This window comes from Loxodonta africana, chromosome 24 (assembly GCF_030014295.1).
Source record: "Loxodonta africana isolate mLoxAfr1 chromosome 24, mLoxAfr1.hap2, whole genome shotgun sequence".
NCBI classification, from domain to species: domain Eukaryota; kingdom Metazoa; phylum Chordata; class Mammalia; order Proboscidea; family Elephantidae; genus Loxodonta; species Loxodonta africana.
In genome coordinates this window covers 29,982,230-29,999,313 of record NC_087365.1, presented here as the reverse complement: position 1 = coordinate 29,999,313, position 17,084 = coordinate 29,982,230, and the positions used below count along the sequence as shown (strand labels likewise).

General features: G+C 49.0%; 1 protein-coding gene across 4 annotated transcripts in view; it reads right to left on the bottom strand.

Annotated features, from left to right (window-relative positions):
* Positions 1-1,439: 1,439 nt before the first annotated feature.
* Positions 1,440-17,084, bottom strand: part of SLC52A3 (solute carrier family 52 member 3) — a 21,972-nt gene continuing 6,327 nt past the window's right edge. For 2 of the 4 annotated variants that reach the window (XM_023550115.2, XM_023550116.2), the window contains exons 2-5: positions 9,269-9,880; positions 7,710-8,215; positions 4,967-5,090; positions 1,440-4,515 (exon numbers count right to left, since the gene is read on the bottom strand). In XM_023550115.2, coding sequence (XP_023405883.1) covers positions 4,309-4,515; positions 4,967-5,090; positions 7,710-8,215; positions 9,269-9,835 — 1,404 coding nt within the window. In that variant the 5' untranslated portion in view covers positions 9,836-9,880 and the 3' untranslated portion in view covers positions 1,440-4,308. Of the gene's footprint in view, positions 4,516-4,966; positions 5,091-6,248; positions 8,216-9,268; positions 9,881-12,214; positions 12,602-17,084 lie in introns of those variants that run through there. The other 2 variants (XM_064275907.1, XR_010319236.1) reach the window with 2 other exon arrangements.

Sequence of the window (17,084 nt, the reverse complement as noted above, 5' to 3'; positions counted from 1 at the left end):
AAAGGAAACTCCCTTTTAAACTGATTGGCTGCTCACAGCAGATCTCATTATGGCGGTCATTACATTATAACGTATCTCACCGTGGAGATGATTGTATTACACTACATTGTGAAAGAGTAATCAGTCCAATGTCTGCCAAACCACTGAGAATCACAGCCTAGCCAGGTGGCCACATAACATTAACCGTCACACAGGCTCACACTTTGGTATGTATCTTTTTGGTCATCTCTCTGTGTGGGTGTGTGTGTGTGTGTATATATATATATACACACACACACAATGAAGTGCTCTTGTACATGGGATTTGATTTACACACAGACCGTAGAAACCAAAACCAAACCAAACCAAACCAAACCCAGTGCCGTCAAGTCGATTCCGACTCATGGCGACCCCATAGGACAGAGTAGAACTGCCCCATAGAGTTTCCAAGGAGCGCCTGGCGGATTCGAACTGCCGACCCTTTGGTTAGCAGCCGTAGCACTTAACCACTACGCCACCAGGGTTTCTAAGACTGTAGAGAAACACGCATATATGAATATGAGAATTTTGCTGCCATGAGAAAATGTCTCAAAGGTATAGAAGCATAAACAACATAGAAGCTTATTTCTTTGTCACATTAACTTGAAGGCTGGTGATGTTATGAAGATTGCCAGGAACGGTGGGTGGAAATGAAACTACAGAGAAGGCGGTCAAATGAAGGTGCCTTTTCCAAATACCACAAGGTCCCTGGCTGGTGCTGATAGTTTGCTCTTGGCTACTAACCAAAATGTTGGCGCTTTAAGCCCACCCAGTGGTGCTACCCGAAGAAAGTCCTGACGATCTGCTTCCATAAAGATTACAGCCAAGAAAACCCTATGGAGCTCGGCTCTACGTGTGATACATGGGGTCACAGGAGTCGGAATCGACTCCACAGCAATGGGTTTGGTTTGCAAATGCCAGCGCACCCTGTCACCTAGCTAGCCCCTGGCAGAATAGGTTAGCCTGGATAGCACCATCATCTACAGTCTCTTCTGCATGTACTTTCTCCGTGTGTGTAATTAATCTAGGAGCATCTGCCCACGTCAGCACAGTTGTCATTTTGTTCAGGTTCCACTCCAACATCCTTTCTTAGAGGAATCTATCGGAAACGACCCAAATGCCTTTGTAAGGGCAGCTATTAAAAAAAAAAAAAAAAAAAAATTCTCCTTGCTGCAAAAAGGGACAAACTCTCCCCTCTTTTTTCTTAGAACATTTACTTTAGGAAACTTGTAAGTTATTTCTCTGCCCCTGAGATGTGTGTAAATCTTTTTAAAAGCTAAGCCAGCCTCTAGCCAGTTTTACAACCCAGGAATGTTTCCTCAAGGACTTGGGGCCATCTCTTTGGAATGGAATCATCGAGGGAGATAAACCCATTGCCGCTGAGTGAATTCCGACTCATAGCAACCCTACAGGACAGAGTAGAAGTGGCCCCACAGGGTTTCCAATGCTGTCATCCTTCTGGAAGCAGATGGCCCCATCTTTCTCTGGTGGGTTTGAATCCTTAGCCTTTCGGTTAGCAGCTAAGTGCTTAACTGCTGTACCACCAGGGCTCCTTATCAAGGAAGATAGGGTCCCTATTTCCCAGTCTCAGTGAGAGGTTAGGAGTTTAACTTGCTCGCTTGGCTCCAAGTTGTAAAACTACCTACTGTCATGATAGGAGTTAATTCTTCCTTGGTGTGATGGTTAACGTTGTGTGTTAACTTGGCTAGGCTATGATTCCCAGTATGTGCGGTTGTCCTCCATTTTGTGATCTGATGTAATTATCCTCCATTTTATATATTGTAAATCATAACCTCTATATGTTAATGAGGCTGGATTAGTGTGGGATGTGTCTTGAGTCACAGCCTGATGTAGGGGAAGTTTCCTTGGGGGTGTGACCTGCATCCAACATATACAGATGCTCTGGCAAGGCTCTCCCTTGCTCTGGATCCTGCATCTGGCTCGTCATTATCTGACCTCTGTTTCTTGGGACTTGAGCCTCTCACCTGACCTGCCACTTCTGGGATTCACCAGCTTCTTCAGCTCTGTGAGCCAGCAGCCTGCTATATGACCCGCCGATTTGGGGTTTGTCAGCCCTTGCAACCACGAGTGAGAAGCCTCCAGCCTGATGCCTGACCACGGATTTGGGACCTGCCAACTTGAGATAAATCTCTATGTGTATATACATATGTATATATACACACTTCACTGGTTTTGTTTCTCTAAAGAACCCAGCCTAAGACACTTGAGTAAATGCAATTTGCTAACACAGATGGCCACCCCACTTCGCAGGTGAATTCAGGATAAACACGTGTGACCAATGGTGCTGTCTAGTCCTCTTAACCTGAGGACTAGTTATTGTTTATCTTAAGAACATGTATGTAATAGGTTATATCTACCTGGCTATTTAAAAGGATGAGATTTCTGTTTTAAAATCTTTTTAGTGGATTGTCTGTGATGTGTACACAGTCTGTTTGAACATGTTTTTAATAATCAAACTGTATTCTTTCTCTTTTACTTTTGCGGAGAGTTTTTCTGGTTTGGCAGGAAATTTTGCTTTTAACTATTCCCCAACACCTTTAAATGTTTTCTACAGAAACCAAACCAAACCCCTTGCCGGTGAGCTGACTCTGACTCATGGCGACCCCATGTGTTACAGAGTAGAACTGCTCCATAGGGTTTCCTTGGCTGTAATCTTTAAGGAAGCAGATCACCAGGCCTTCTTTCCAAGGTGCCCCTGGGTGGGTTTAAACTGCCAACCTTTAGGTTAGCAGTCCAGAGCAAGCTGTTTGCGCCACACAGGGACCTTTTTTCTACAGAGGGCTGGTTAAATTATGGCACCTCCACCTGGTGGAGTACTACGCACCCATGACAAAGTATAAGAATCCTCTTTCTGATTTCACTATTGAGGGAAAAGGGCAAGGCACACAGTGGTTTACTACTTTTGCTGTAAAAAGAAGTTTAAGAATTAAAACTCTGTATTTGCTTACATTTGCATAAATAATCTATAGATTATTTATGTAGGTGTTGAGATGAGCTGGGCAGGTGGGGGAGAGGGGAGGGACAGACTTTTTGCTGTACATCCGTTTTATATTTTTTGAATTTTGAAACATGTGACTGCATTTCCTATTCAAAACAATGAAGAACAAAAGGAGGGCGGTGGCAAGCAAGCCAACGAAACCAAACTATTAAAGAAATTCTAGGACCCGACCTTCTCTAAGTATTTGATTCTGTTCATTTTGTAGCTCAGTCTTGATCTTCGATTAGAACCAACTGAAAACTGATCAGATTGATACATTCTGGGGGGTTTATGTTGTTGAACTTCTCCTTTGAAGGCCATCTGAGTGTAAAAGCAGGGAATGTCTTTATTAAACAAACAGCAAAAAGTAAAACAAAACACTTAGGTAGGTCATGCTCCCCTCTCTGCACCTCTCCTCCTTCCAGTTGAGGGAACTATTTCCAAGGGTCCTCAAGTCCAGCCCAACACCTGGTAGGGAGCTCACTTTCTGAGGGTATGGTGGGACCCCTAAGTCATTTCTCTCTGCCTTCCAGGAGCCCACTTATCCTCCAAGGAGCAGACCTTTGTGGGCCAAGAGGGGACAGGAAGAGGCGTGGGGGCACAACGTCCCTCCACACTGGGGCTCAGGAAGCCACGATGACAGACCCCACCATGAGCCTTCTCCTAGAATCTCCTCTGGGAGGAGAGTGGGAAAAGGGACATGGGGCAGGGGTCACTTCTCAACCCTCTGGCCACCTCCAGGTTGTGTTTAATGTTGCTCTTTATCACTGCTGGGGATCAGATCAGGAAATGACCCAAGAGGGCGTACTACATGCTGGGACCTCTCTCTTTCATTCCTGCAAAGAGCCTAAGTAAGTGCTAGTTATTACAACCCGATTTTATAGATGAGGAAAAAGAGTAACAGTGAAATGAAGCGACTTCCTCAAAGTCACACAGCTTGTGCGGGCCAGGTCACCCAGATGTTTTCCACCTAACATGCCTTCTCCTTGGGTCTGACTCTGCAAATCAGTTACGTATCAAGAACCAAGGGAAGGAAGCTCCGGAATGGTGGACTCCCAGGCACTGTGACAGAGTTGGGTAGGGTTGTGCTTTGCATTTTCAGGCCCTTTGGGGGACCTGTTGCATTCGCCATAGTTCCAAATGGGAGTTCGTGTCGATGGTTCCAGGACTCAGGCTCTGTCTCTCCGCTCCCCTACCCCTTGCTTGGGCATGCCCCTTGCCTTTCTGGGTGTCAAGCGTCCAGGTGTTAGTAATGGTGGGCGAGCTTGGTGCCTTGTAATGGTCCGTGCACCTCAACACTGCAGGCTACAGAAGTCCGCGGAGGAGAAGAGCCTCAACACGTTGACCAGCGGGAACATGAGCACGGCGCCGACCAGCGAGCCTAGCTGCACAGCCGCCCCACACCACAAGAGGGCGCTGCGGCTACGTTCGCGCAGGATCATACCCAGCATCGCCTTGACGTAGCTCAGACAACCAGTGAACAGCACCCACGAGGCCACCTGCGGAGATGGTCGGGGAGAAATGCAGAGTGAAGGGGGCTTGAGGGAGTGAGCCTCAGGGTGAAGGGTGCTCGTAGGATGACTCAGTAGGGCCATGGGAACGCCATGGAATAACCTCTAAGTGCAAAGAGAACCGCGTGGGGTGACCTCGTAGGACTAAGGACATGAGTTGACACTCCGCCCAAGGGCAAAAGAGAGCCCAGTGGTTTTTCTGGTCCCCGTGGTAAAGTCAAGAGCACCTAAGAGAAGGCCACTGCTGACATACACAGGTGGCATTCAGAGGCTGGGCTGTGACCTTGAACCAGTCACCTCACCTCTCTAAGACCCCATCCCAAATGAGAATTGACCCCTCCTCCTTCTCTGCCCAACCCAGGACTTCCTGAGAGACGGTCAACAGAAAGGCCTGTACCCAGGGTGGGGAGGGGAGAGCAGCCCCAGACCAGATACTTACGATGAGGACTTCACCACCCCAGTGGCCCTGCAGGAGGGGGCAGGGGCTCATCACAGCCATGGCCATGTTGTAGGCCCCAAACCCGGTCCCAAGCACTGTGAGGACCCCCAGGAACGGCAAAGACCTAGAACAGATTAGGGAAGATGATAAAAACGGCTATAAAAACAGCGGGGGGTCAGTGTCTGACCTCCTCTAACTTCGGGAGGGGAAAGATGAGTTAGGAGCAGCAGCCCATGGCTGATTCCTAGAGGTAGAGGGTCAGACATGCCTCCTTTCTCTGCCATCTTTACCAACTCTGACACCAACTGTCCCTCCCATGGCACGCTCTACTTCTCTGCTGGGTTCAATTATTCATTGAAATGGCCACACAGAACTCACAGACCATACTCATGACCTTTGCCTCCACCCTTTCCCAGCAGAGTCCATGTGGGAATGGCCTCCCATCTTCAGGGTTAGGAATTAGATCCATGAGGAAACTTCCAGGCCACCCAGGGCCCGTGAGGCTCACAAAGGGAAGGACTGGCTAAGTCACACTGGGCATTAAAGGCAGGGCCCAGCATCCTGGCAGGAGAAACAGAATGGCCTCTGGTTCCAGATGGACCTGGCTCAAATCCCAGTTCCACCATCTAAGCTGTGAACCTCAGCAGGGCTCTGGTGACCTGCAGGAACAAGTGTGCACAGCCTAACCCTGGCCCTGGGCCCCATATCTTTACCTTATCTGCTATTTCCTCCTGTAACACGCCCAACTTCAGCCAGGAAACTGGGCTGACTAGAAGGTAGCTTGGATCACAGCACCAGCACTGCAGGTATGCTGTATGACCTGGGGTGACTCCTTCTCCCTCTGGCCTCAGCTACCCCTCTCAGGACCAAGAGGTTTGCATGATCTCCAGGGCCTTGGCAGCCAACTCAGATAGACCACCATTGACTGCAAGGAGCATCACTCTACAGGTAGCCTTCCATGCAGAGCCCATGCCTGACAGGTGAGGACCCTGCTCTTCATTTGTGGTCCTTGTCCACACTCTCCAGAATGCCAAGACTGGTCTGCACCTTGGGTGAGACAGAAGGGGTCTGTCCCTGCCTCTAAGGACACTTTCTGCTCTAAGATTCTTGGATTCTGTGACTCTCAAGTTCTGTAAGGTTCTAATATTCTGGGCTTCTCAGACTCTGCAGGTCTGTGGCCTCTGGCCCCGCTTCCCCAGAAATCTCAATCCTCCCTCTAGGGTTTTAAAGCCTTGTTATGGGTTCGACTGTGTCCCCTTAAAAGATATATTGAATTCCTCACCACCGGTACTGTGAATGTGACCTTTGTTTGGAAATAGGTCTTGGTAGATGCAATTAGTTAATATGAGGTCATACTGGAGCAGGGTGGCCCTAATCCAATATGACTGGTGGCCTTATAGAAAGAGAAGGGACACAAACAGATGTGAGGAGAGATGGCCATGTGAAGACAAGATTGGAGTTATTACTTGTGAAGAGTGTGCTTCTTACTTCAAGTAGATACATGAGACTAAATAGGCAGCTCCTGTCCCGAGGTGAGATGACAAAGCAGAAAGGGACAGGAGCTGGTTGAATGGACACAGGAAATCCAGGGTGGAAAGGAGGAGTGTGCTGACATAGAGAGAGCAACTAGGGTCACGTAACAATGTGTGTATAAATTTTTGTATGAGAAACTAAAGTGAGCTGTAAACTTTCACTTAAAGCACAAGAAAAAAAAAAAGATTGGAGCGATGCTACCACAAGCCAAGGAATGCCTGGGGCCACGAGAAGCTGGAAGAGGCAAGGAAGGATCTTCCCCTAGAGCCTTCAGAGAGAGCATGGCCCTGCCACTACCTTGATTTTGGACATCTAGTCTCCAGAATGGCCGAAGAATAAATTTCAGTTGTTTTAAGTCAGTTTGTGGTCCATTGTTACAGCGGCCACAAGAAACTAGTATGAGCCCCCAGGGAGATAACCTGGCTTCCTAGAAACCTGGCATTTTCTGTCTGACTCCGCTGTCCTCCTTCCCTCTCCTTCCTGCTCTGGGGGAGGTGGGTGTATGCAGGTGGGGGTGGGCAGATTTGAGAGGCCAGCAAGGGCCAGGCAGTGTGGAGGGGGGAACAGAAGGCTCTTAGAGCTAAAATTTTATGTCCCCAAAGTTGGCATTTCTCCTACTGGAGTCTGAAGCCCTGGCATTGAACCATCCAGGTTGCTTATTAAAAATTCAAATCCCTGGTCCCCATCCAGGCTCCACGTGAGCTGTGCCACCTTCCCCACTCATTCTTCCAGAGCTGCAGCTCCAGGGGGGCCAGCTGTGGGCTAGAGGCAGGAAGGCAGGGCTGGAAACCTGGGAGTTGTACCAGGTCATGCCCTCGTTCCGAGCTTCACTGTTCTCACTTATAAAATAGGAACTGCAGTAGCTGCCTGTTTCTTGCCATGGGGCTGATGACAGTCGTGGCTGACACTTTCACAGGACCTGCTGCGGGCCAGGTACTGCTCTATGAGCTCTGCAAAACGAGCTCCTTTCATCCTCCTTGCAACCCTAGGAGGTGGGAGCTATTATTATCCCCACTTTCCAGATAAAAGTCTCTGAGGCACAGAGAGGTGAAGTGATTGTCCAGTATCACACAGCTAGCAAGTGGCAGAGGTGGGATTTGATTTCAGGCAGCTGACTACACATATAGCCTGATAGATGGGGCTTGGAACTCTGGGTTCTGGAGTGACATCTTCCCCCAACCAGGGTTCCCCAGGGCCAGATGGGCCAGACCTGCTAGACAGGAACATGGCCAAGAAGCAAGCGAGAGGGTTGGCCATGGAGCTGAGGGTGACAGACAGGTGGTAGGCGACAGGCCCGTAGGACAGGCAGGAGTAGGTCTGCACGGAGGGCAGTACGCCATTGGTAAGTGCATTCACAAAGGCCACCAGGAGGTAGATGAAGGTCAGGCGAGCCAGGTGGAGAGGGGCCATCTTCTTCTCTAGAGGTGCCTGGTCCTTGCCACTGTCCTCTGGGGCTGGGAGACCCAGGTCCTGCTTTTCGTGCAGCCGGATGGAGCGGAGGGTGATCTGGGAGCTGAGGAGGTCCTCAGTGGAGGCCTTCCAGTGCCTGGGTTGGCGCTGGAGGAAGAAGAAAGCCACTAGGCAGCAGGCCATCATGAAGGACAGCAGGAGGAAGAAGACCAAGGGTGAGAAGTTGGCGGGGAGGTAGCGGCTTTCCAGGTGGACAGTGGAGGTTTTAGTCCCTGTGAGGTCAGACATGACGGTGCTGCTGGTTCCCTGGGTAAAGACAAAACAAGGGCCAGTCAGATCCCTGGGGATGGGAGGATGAGGGTCGGTCAGGTTCCTAGATGGTGTCAGGACCAGGATTAGTCAGATCCCTGGGTGATGTCAGGATGAGGGCTGGTCAGGTTCCTGGGTGAAATGAGGATGAGGGTCAGTTAGTCCCTGGGTGATACAAGGACAAGGGTCAGTCAGGTCCCTGGGCGATGCAAGGACAAGGGTCAGTTAGGTCCCTGGGTGATGTCAAGACCAGGGTCAGTCAGATCCCTGGGTGATGTGAGGACAAGGGTCAGCCTGATCCCTCGGTGATGTTGGGATGAGGGTTGGTTAGATCCCTGGATGATGCTGGGATGAGAGTCAGTCTGATTCCTGGGTGATGTCAGGATGAGCGTCAGTCAAGTCCCTGGGTGATGTTGGGATGACAGTCAGTCTGATCCCTGGGTGTTGTCAGGACGAGGGTCAGTCTGATCCCTGGGTGATGCTGGGATGAGGGTTGGTCAGATCCCTGGGTGTGAGGTATTGAAGCAACATCTAAAGTCTATAGTTCTCAATCCTAATTGTACCTTAGCATCACCTGAGGAATTCTGACAAAATACAAGGTCACAGTCCCTTATCTGCAATTCTGAAATCCAAAATGCTCTGAAAATTAAACTATTTTATAGAACTAGTTGGCAACAACCCTGGAGATGAACAGATGTGTGGCTATTTACAGCCCTAATTGGCCCTCTGGGTGTGGATGTTGATGGGCTGTGAGCAGTGATGTCAGTGTGCTGGGTCACTGGGTACCCTGCATTGCTGGGGACTGGGGGCCCATGTTCTCAAATCTGAAAACCCCAAATTCTGAAACACATCTGGCCCCAAGGATTCCACATAAGTCCCACCCTCAGAGATTCTTATTGAATTGTTATGAATGTGAGTAGCTTCCCCAGGTGATCTAAGGTGCAGACAGGTAAGAATGCTGGTCTACCCAGTGTCTAGGAAACACAAGCCCTCTGCATGACTCATGATTAAACCCAGAGCAATGCAATGGCTCTGGGTCCCACTGGGTACCTGTATGAGGCCAATCGTCCTGTTAGTCACAGGGCTTGGGGTGGTGTCTGGTGTTGTAGTGATGTTGATGCAGGTGGTAAGACCCGAGCCCTGAGCAAGAGCCACCAGGGCAGGCAGGAGGCCACTGAGTCCTTCGCCCACAAAGAAGGTGGTGAGGTAGCGGGTCGGCAGCCGACTCATGAAGGGCAGGAAGGTGACGGAAGAGGTACAGTCCACTAGGGCCAGGAAGAAGGTGAGAACCATGAAGGCAATGCTGTGGTGGCCACCCAGCACCCAGGAGGTCATGCTCCAGAGGAAGGCGAAGAGGATGCAGGTTACGGTACCCACACACACTATGGCAAAGATGACGGGCACCTCAGGAAGGCAGCTGGGCTGGAAGTGATGGAGCAAGGTGACCAGGAAGGGACCAATGTTGGCCAACTGGATGATCACCGTGAGGTAGGAGGGCAGGTACCAGCCCTCAGGCAGCTCTGTCACCAGCAGGGGTAGCTCTACCCAGAGCCCATTGATGGCCACCCAGGAGCCCGTTCCAAAGATGCAGACCAGCAGGTGTATAAGGATGGCCATGGTACTGTCTGCCTTGGATCAGAGCCACTACCTCCTCAGGTCAGCCTACAGCAGGAAGAACAGAGAAAGATACCAGGTAAGCAATCTCTAAGTTTACAGCCTAGCAAGAGACTGTGCTTTTGGGCCCAATGTTTTTCTTGTCATCCCTCTCCCCATGAACAAGCTGGCTTCTTAGTAACAGAAAACACAGGCAAATTCCTTTATAACTGGGGAAAGCCTTCCTAACCATGATTCATAAATCCAGAGGGAACAAAAGAAAAGGTTTGATACGTTCAACTGCATAAAAGTGAAAACAAACACAAACCAGCAAATAGAAAAAAAAAAAAAAAAAATCTATGTGGCAAAAAATACCAAAAGCAAAGTCAAAAGGCAGATGACAACCTGGAGAAAAATATTTGCAGCGTGCACCACAAAGGACTCATCTCCCTAATATATAAAAAGTTCCTAACTATGTGCCAAGCAGTGTCTTAGGAACTTTATATATATGATCTCATTTGATCCTATTATTACTGCCACTTACAGAGAAGGGAACGGAGGCACAGAGACGTTAAGTCACCTTCCCTGGGTCACCCAGCTAGTGAATGGTGGAGCCAAGATACCAACCCAGGCGGTCTGGCTCCAGAGGTGGTGCTCGTACCTGTTATGCCCCACTACCTTCTTCATTTGGATTCTGTGAACAAAGTGGCCAAGAGGCCCAGAGTGGCTGGGGAGGTGGCAGCTGGTCCTTCAGAGTATGAGCGAAGGCTGGCCCATATCCTGGGCCTCATCAGCAACTCTCATGGATTTCTGTGTGTGGAATTCCCTGGCTGTGGTTACTGGCCAACTCCCCCTGCTCTCTGGGATGGGAGCTGGGTTCCCAGGGGTTGCTTGTCTCAGTGATCCAACTGAAGTCAGTCATGTCATTGTCTCCATTTTCTGCCTCACACTTGCCAGGCCAAACTACCATCCCTTGGACTCCCTGTGATAATGGAATATACCACTTATATACCTCTCCTGGTCCCTGAGTCTTTCCTTGATTTTCTTACAGCCTCCTGGCTTCTGGTGAGAACTCTTTTTCTCTTGAGGACCATTTGCTACTTTTGTGACTGTGACAGACACAGTCCTAACTGAAATCACCTCCAAGACTTAGAGAAAGCAGAGTGCCCCTTGTTACCCTAATACTCCACAATATATTTTCCCCTTTTCAAAATGGGTGATTGAGAGCTTGACATAACGAACGCCACAATAAGCCTATGAGTTTTTTTCTGCTTGCCTCCTCCTTGCTGTATACTTTTGTTAATGACTGTTTTGTTCTGTCCAGCCACCTGTGACTTACGACCCCCCCACATGAAGATTGCAGCCCAGATGTCTGGCACGTATATCTTTAGCCTAATAAGGACATGTCTGGCATGTATCTCTTTAGTCTGATAAAGAGTCTCTTGTAATTATCTTGTAATGAATAACTCATCCGGCCATGCCATCTGTGGGCTGTGTGCCAAAAGACACTCGAAACAGTGATATATAATCTGTAATGTGAAATTGCCTTTCTGGACTCCAGAAAGACAGCCTGTGTTACTGCCGGACTTTCTGTTGGTGTCACCTCCTAAATAAACTTTCTCTTTCTGAAAAAAAAAAAAAAAAAAAAAGTTCCTAGAAATTGAGAACAAAAAAGAGCAACAGCCCAATAGAAAAGCAGACAATGGATAGGGACAGTTCAGAGGAAAAGGTGCAAATAAACCTTAAACAATGGTAATGCCCATTACAATACTACTTGTGTTTCTCACCGGGAAATTGTCCTTGGGACGAAAGTTACCTGCCCCAATTCACTAATTAGATAGTAGATAAGAACTACTTTAGGTGAAGGGAAAGACAGCACACAATACAGGGGAGGTCAGCACAATTGGACTAAACCAAAAGCAAAGAAGTTTCCTGAATAAACTGAATGCTTCGACGGCAAGCGTAGCAGGGGCAGGGATGTGGGGACCACGGTTTCAGGGGACATCTAAGTCAATTGGCATAATAAAATCTATTAAGAAAACATTCTGCATCCCACTTTGAAGAGTGGTGTCTGGGGTCTTAAATGCGAGCAAGCAGCCATCTAAGATGCATCAATTGGTCTCAACCCACCTGGATCAAAGGAGAATGAAGAACACCAAGGACACAAGGCGATTATGAGCACAAGAAACAGAAAGGGCCACATGAACCAGAGACTACATCATCCTGAGACCAGAAGAACTAGATGGCGCCCGGCTACAACCAATGACTGCCCTGACAGGGAACACAACAGAGAACCCCTGAGGGAGCAGGAGAGCAGTGGGATGCAGACCCCAAATTCTCATAAGACCAGGCTTAATGGTCTGACTGAGACTAGAAGGACCCCAGTGGTCATGGCCCCCAGACCTTCTGTTGCCCCAGGACAGGAACCATTCCCGAAGCCAACTCTTCAGACATGGATTGGACTGGGCAATGGGTTGGAGAGGGATGCTGGTGAGCAGTGAGCTTCTTGGATCAGGTGGACACTTGAGACTTGTTGGCATCTCCTGTCTGGAGGGGAGATGAGAGGGTGGAGGGGGTTAGAAGCTGGCGAAATGGACACGAAAAGAGAGAGTGGAGGGAGAGAGCAGGCTGTCTATTTAGGGGAAGAGTAATTGGGAGTGTGTAGCAAGGTGTATATGGGTTTTTGTGTGAGAGACTGACTTGGTTTGTAAACTTTCCCTTAAAGCACAATAAAAATTATATAAAAAAAAGTTACCTGCCCCAGACAAAATGATGCCTGTATGAGATTACTCTTCGCTGTGGGGCCTTCTTTGTTGGTAATAGCTAAAGGTGAGAAACCACCTAAGTACCTATCAAAACAGGAGGGGCCAACTAAAAAAAAAAGGGACCCAAAAAACCAAACCAAACCCATTGCTGTCGAGTCGATTCTGACTTATAGTGATCCTATAGGTCAGAGTAGAACTGCCCCACAGAGTTTCCAAGGAGCACCTGGTGGACTTGAACTGCTGACCTTTTGGTTAACAGCTATAGCACTTAACCACTATGCCACCAGGGTTTCCAAATAAAGGGACAGTCTCTAGAATATCAGGACCTGTTTAAAGAAACGAAGAATGCAGAACGGCTGACTGGGCTGATCTCCAGGTTATTCTGGTAAGTGAACAAAAGCAAGGTAGCTAGAGGGAGGGCGTGTTGCCCTGTGGTAGGAGGCAGGGGAAGAGAAGGGGAAAGTAAGGTATCTGTGCTTGTATTTGCATAAAGTCACCCCTGAACAACACACAGGAACTGGTCAGATGCTGGAGGCACCTCAATAGCTATATCCTTTTACATAGTTTGGATTTGTTAACCACGTGAACATACTGTTAGTTGTCGTCGGCTCTGACTCATGGCGACCCCATGTACAACAGGGCAAAGTGTTACCTAGTCCCACACCATCCTCACAATCGTCGGGATGCTTGAGTCCATTATTTCGGCCACTATGTATTTTCAGTGCTTTCCAATCTGAGGTGCCATTTTCCAGCACTATATTTATATATTAGACAATATTCTGTTGCGATTCACAGAGTTTTCATTGGCTACTTTTCAGAAGTAGATTGCCAGGTCTTAGTCTGGAAGCTCCATTGAAACCTGTCCACCATGAGTCACCATCGCTGGTATTTGAAATACTAGTGGCATAGCTTCCAGCACCATGGCAACACACGAGCCAACACAATATGACAAACTGACAGACGGGTAGTGGTTGAACATATTACCTATCACAAAAATATGGCTACCTGAAATAAAATCTAGTCTTTTCTCCTGAAATTATAGAACTTCCTAGCTGGACAGGACTTCGAGACCACCTACTCTAGCCCTCCTGAGCCATTTCGGCATCTGCTTACCACTTTCCCGATTACTATCCCAGGCCACCTGGGCCGTTCCTGACTCTCTTCTATCTACCCTCGGTCTAAGAATAAATATTGCAAAGGCCAAGAGCTGTCTGGGTTTGATCCAGCTCTTTCGCTTCCTAGCTGGTAACCTTGGGCAAATGACTTTGCCTCTCTGTGCCTCGGTTTTCTCATCTGTAAAATGGGGACTCTAATAGTATCGACCTCATGATTTGTAAGGAGATGTAAATGCCATTTCAAACAGGCCTGGCACATAGGAAGCACTCATTAAGGGTTAGCTATTATAATTTTTTTTTTTTTTTTATTACTAGGAGCCTGAGTGGTGAAGGGGTTTGCAACTGGCTGCTAACCCAATCAGTCTGAACCCACCCAGTGGCTCCACAGAAGAAAGGCCTGGAGAATTGCTTCTGTAAAGACTGCAGCCAAGAAAACCCTATGGAGCAGTTCTACTCCGTGACACGGGAGTCGGGGGCCAGTTCGATGGCAAACAACAACATCCTTATCATGAAACACCAGGTTTGGCAACATGGTTATTACTTTTTTCCCCTAATTCACATAAACATTAATGTATGATCATTAAAATTAAAAGAGAACAAAGTTCTCCACAGGCACCATCTTTGGAAGTGGGAAGCAGGGTCCCGAGAGGTAGAGGGGCTTTCTGGAGGCTGGGAGGTGAGATTTGGAGTAGGTCCCCTGCACACACAGCCCACTCCATGGTAACCCCTGATCCCTTGGTTCAGCTTAGTTCACTTGGTCCGTGTTTACCTCCCTGGCTTTCTTCTTTCCAGAACATACAGGAGCCACCCTTTTGGCTGTACCAGGACATTCCCAACTCTCCCTGTGGTCTCTCGCCCTGCCTCAGGGCCTCCCCTTCCTCTCCAGGAAGTGCTGGGGCAGAACGCAGTCAGACCTGTTTCAGTGCAGCTCCACCACCCCGTCTGGGCAGCCATAGGCAAGCCACTGGAGCTCTCTGTTCGAGCATGAGAAACTGGATTGACTAACAGCCCAGGACAGGCCCAGCTCTGTGTGCACCCAGAGGACCCAAGGAGAGAGCGCGGGCTCCCAGACCACTGCCACAGGTGTTGCCCCTTCCCCACACTGGCTGTTCTAGCTAGAGCACCAACCCCACCCTGTCTGCATCCTAAGCTTTCTGCTAGATCCCATTGTCCCAGCCTCACCTCCCCAGGAAACCTTTCAAGTATCCTCACATGGGAACCTAGAGGTTCAAGGTTTCTGTTTTGTGGATTTATGCAGATACACGCCTTGTCTTCCGGGAGAGGCTGGAGAGCATTGAGGGCAGGGAGCTGCCTAGCATCTGGCCTTTTGAAGGCAGAAGGGCCTTTAGCCATCGTCCAGCTCAGGGTTTGTAAGCTGGTCCCACGAGAGCTGAAGCCAGGCAGCAGACATGCTATTTTGGTTTGCTCAGTGTTCTAGAAAAGAGCTGTGGTGGTGCAGTGGTTAAGCACTCAGCTGCAAAAGGTCAGCAGTTTGAACTCGCCAGCTGCTCCCAGGGAGAAAGATGTGGCAGTTGGCTTCCGTAAAGATGACAGCCCCGGAAACACTGTGGGGCTACTCTGTCCTACAGGGTTGCTCTGAGTTGGAACTGGATTGCTTCAGCAGCCACGGGCTTAGCATTCTACACAATTCGTTACCGAATCTGGCCAGTCAGGAGATGGCATATAAAACTCTAAAGTTCTGGTTTCTCAGGAGTACTGTGGAGGAGCTGGCCAGCTAGGCTTGCATGCCCATATGGCAACAATCAGTGGGAGCTTCAAGTGCTCCGCCCAGACACACGGCCTCCAGGACACCACTCTTGGTCCTGTTCAGCTAACAGTTCCTGCCTGGCCCTGCAGGAACTTTTGTTTGCAACCCTGACTCTACTACTAACCTAAAGGTACTGCTGAAGAAAGGTGACCTGCTTCGGTTAAGGAAACCCTGTGGAGCTTAGGTTCTGCTCTGTAACATGTAGGGTCACCATGAGTCAGAATCAACCCCATGGCAACAGGTTTGTTTTTTTTTTTTGGGTTTGGGGATTAAGCCCCACCCTCATTTTCTAAAGAGAGATGTGGCTTGTCCAGGCAAACTGGGGCTGGAATCCAGCTCTTTGGCCTCTAAGTCCAGAACTTCATGTACTGCCTCCAGCCAGCTTACTGCTCTCCCTGAAGTAGGGAAGTAGCGTCTGGAGCCCGATGCCTGGGTCCAAATGCCCCCTGCAACCCTTAGAAGCTGAGCAGGTGACATAACCTCCAGAGCTCCAGATTCCTCTCCTGCCCAATGGGGAAACTCCCAGTCTCAACAGGATGCAATTGTTATTATGATGAACACGTAAAGTGTGCAACAGTGCCTGACACCCAGTAAAAAAAAAAAAAAAACAAACAGTAAGTGCTCAGTAAATGTTAGCTATTTCAGCAAATGTCGGTACTTCAGCAAACATATCAATTGTGTTTGAAATACGATTACCCTGAACACATTTCTGGACACCACAACACAGTGATTCCTGATGGCAATATTGTCGTCATTTCCTTCTAATCAACGAACAAGGGGTTATTAAACACCTGCTTTGTGCCTCACCTTGTGCTCCACGCTATGAGGGATGCAAGAAAGGAGAGCCAGGAAAAGCTGTGCTGGCTGCAGAGCCCGGGCACAAGGGACAGGCTGAAGGAAGAGGCGGAGTTGAGGGAGGGAGCAGGGTGGCTGGGACTGGATCCTGGAGGTGGAGCTTCCCACCCTGCCACGGCCAAGGCAGGTAGCTCATCAGCTGCAGAGCGGAGGCAATCCTTCCCTGGTGGAACAGTGGAGTGGAAGAGAGGGGGACCTCTTTCCAGCTACTGCCTCTCAATTTCCATCGCACTGTCTGAGAAGACCCAGAACCAGGTAGTGGCTGCCCACCCCCACCTGAGAGCAGCGTCTGGCATAAAGCATGCAAAATCCCACTGAATAAACCTGCCCTGTGTCAACCCTGGCAGATCTTTGCCTATTATTGGTGAAACAATATGAATGTGAAAAAAGGTAGGAAGTTGTGTGATATTCCAAGGCACAGGCTGCTCAGTACTTCCCAGTAGTCACTCTCGTCTTCGTTTGTTGTTACAGAGCCCTGATACTTTTTGTTGGGCAAATAGCCACTCAGCTAAAGGACAAGCTGTCTTATAGTCCCTTGGAGCCGGGCATGGCCTTGCGACTAAGCTCTGGCCACTGAGGTGATGAGGGACTTCAAGAAGTTTCTTTAAAAAATGAGGGAGTGTGGCCTTCTGCCATCCTCCTGTCTAGAACTCGGATGCGATGGCCAGAGCTTCAGCAGCCATTTTTTACTATGAGGGATGGGGGTTTAGAAGCAGACCAGATCCCTCAGGACTTGGTAGAACAGAGTAGCCATACCAGGACTATGCTGC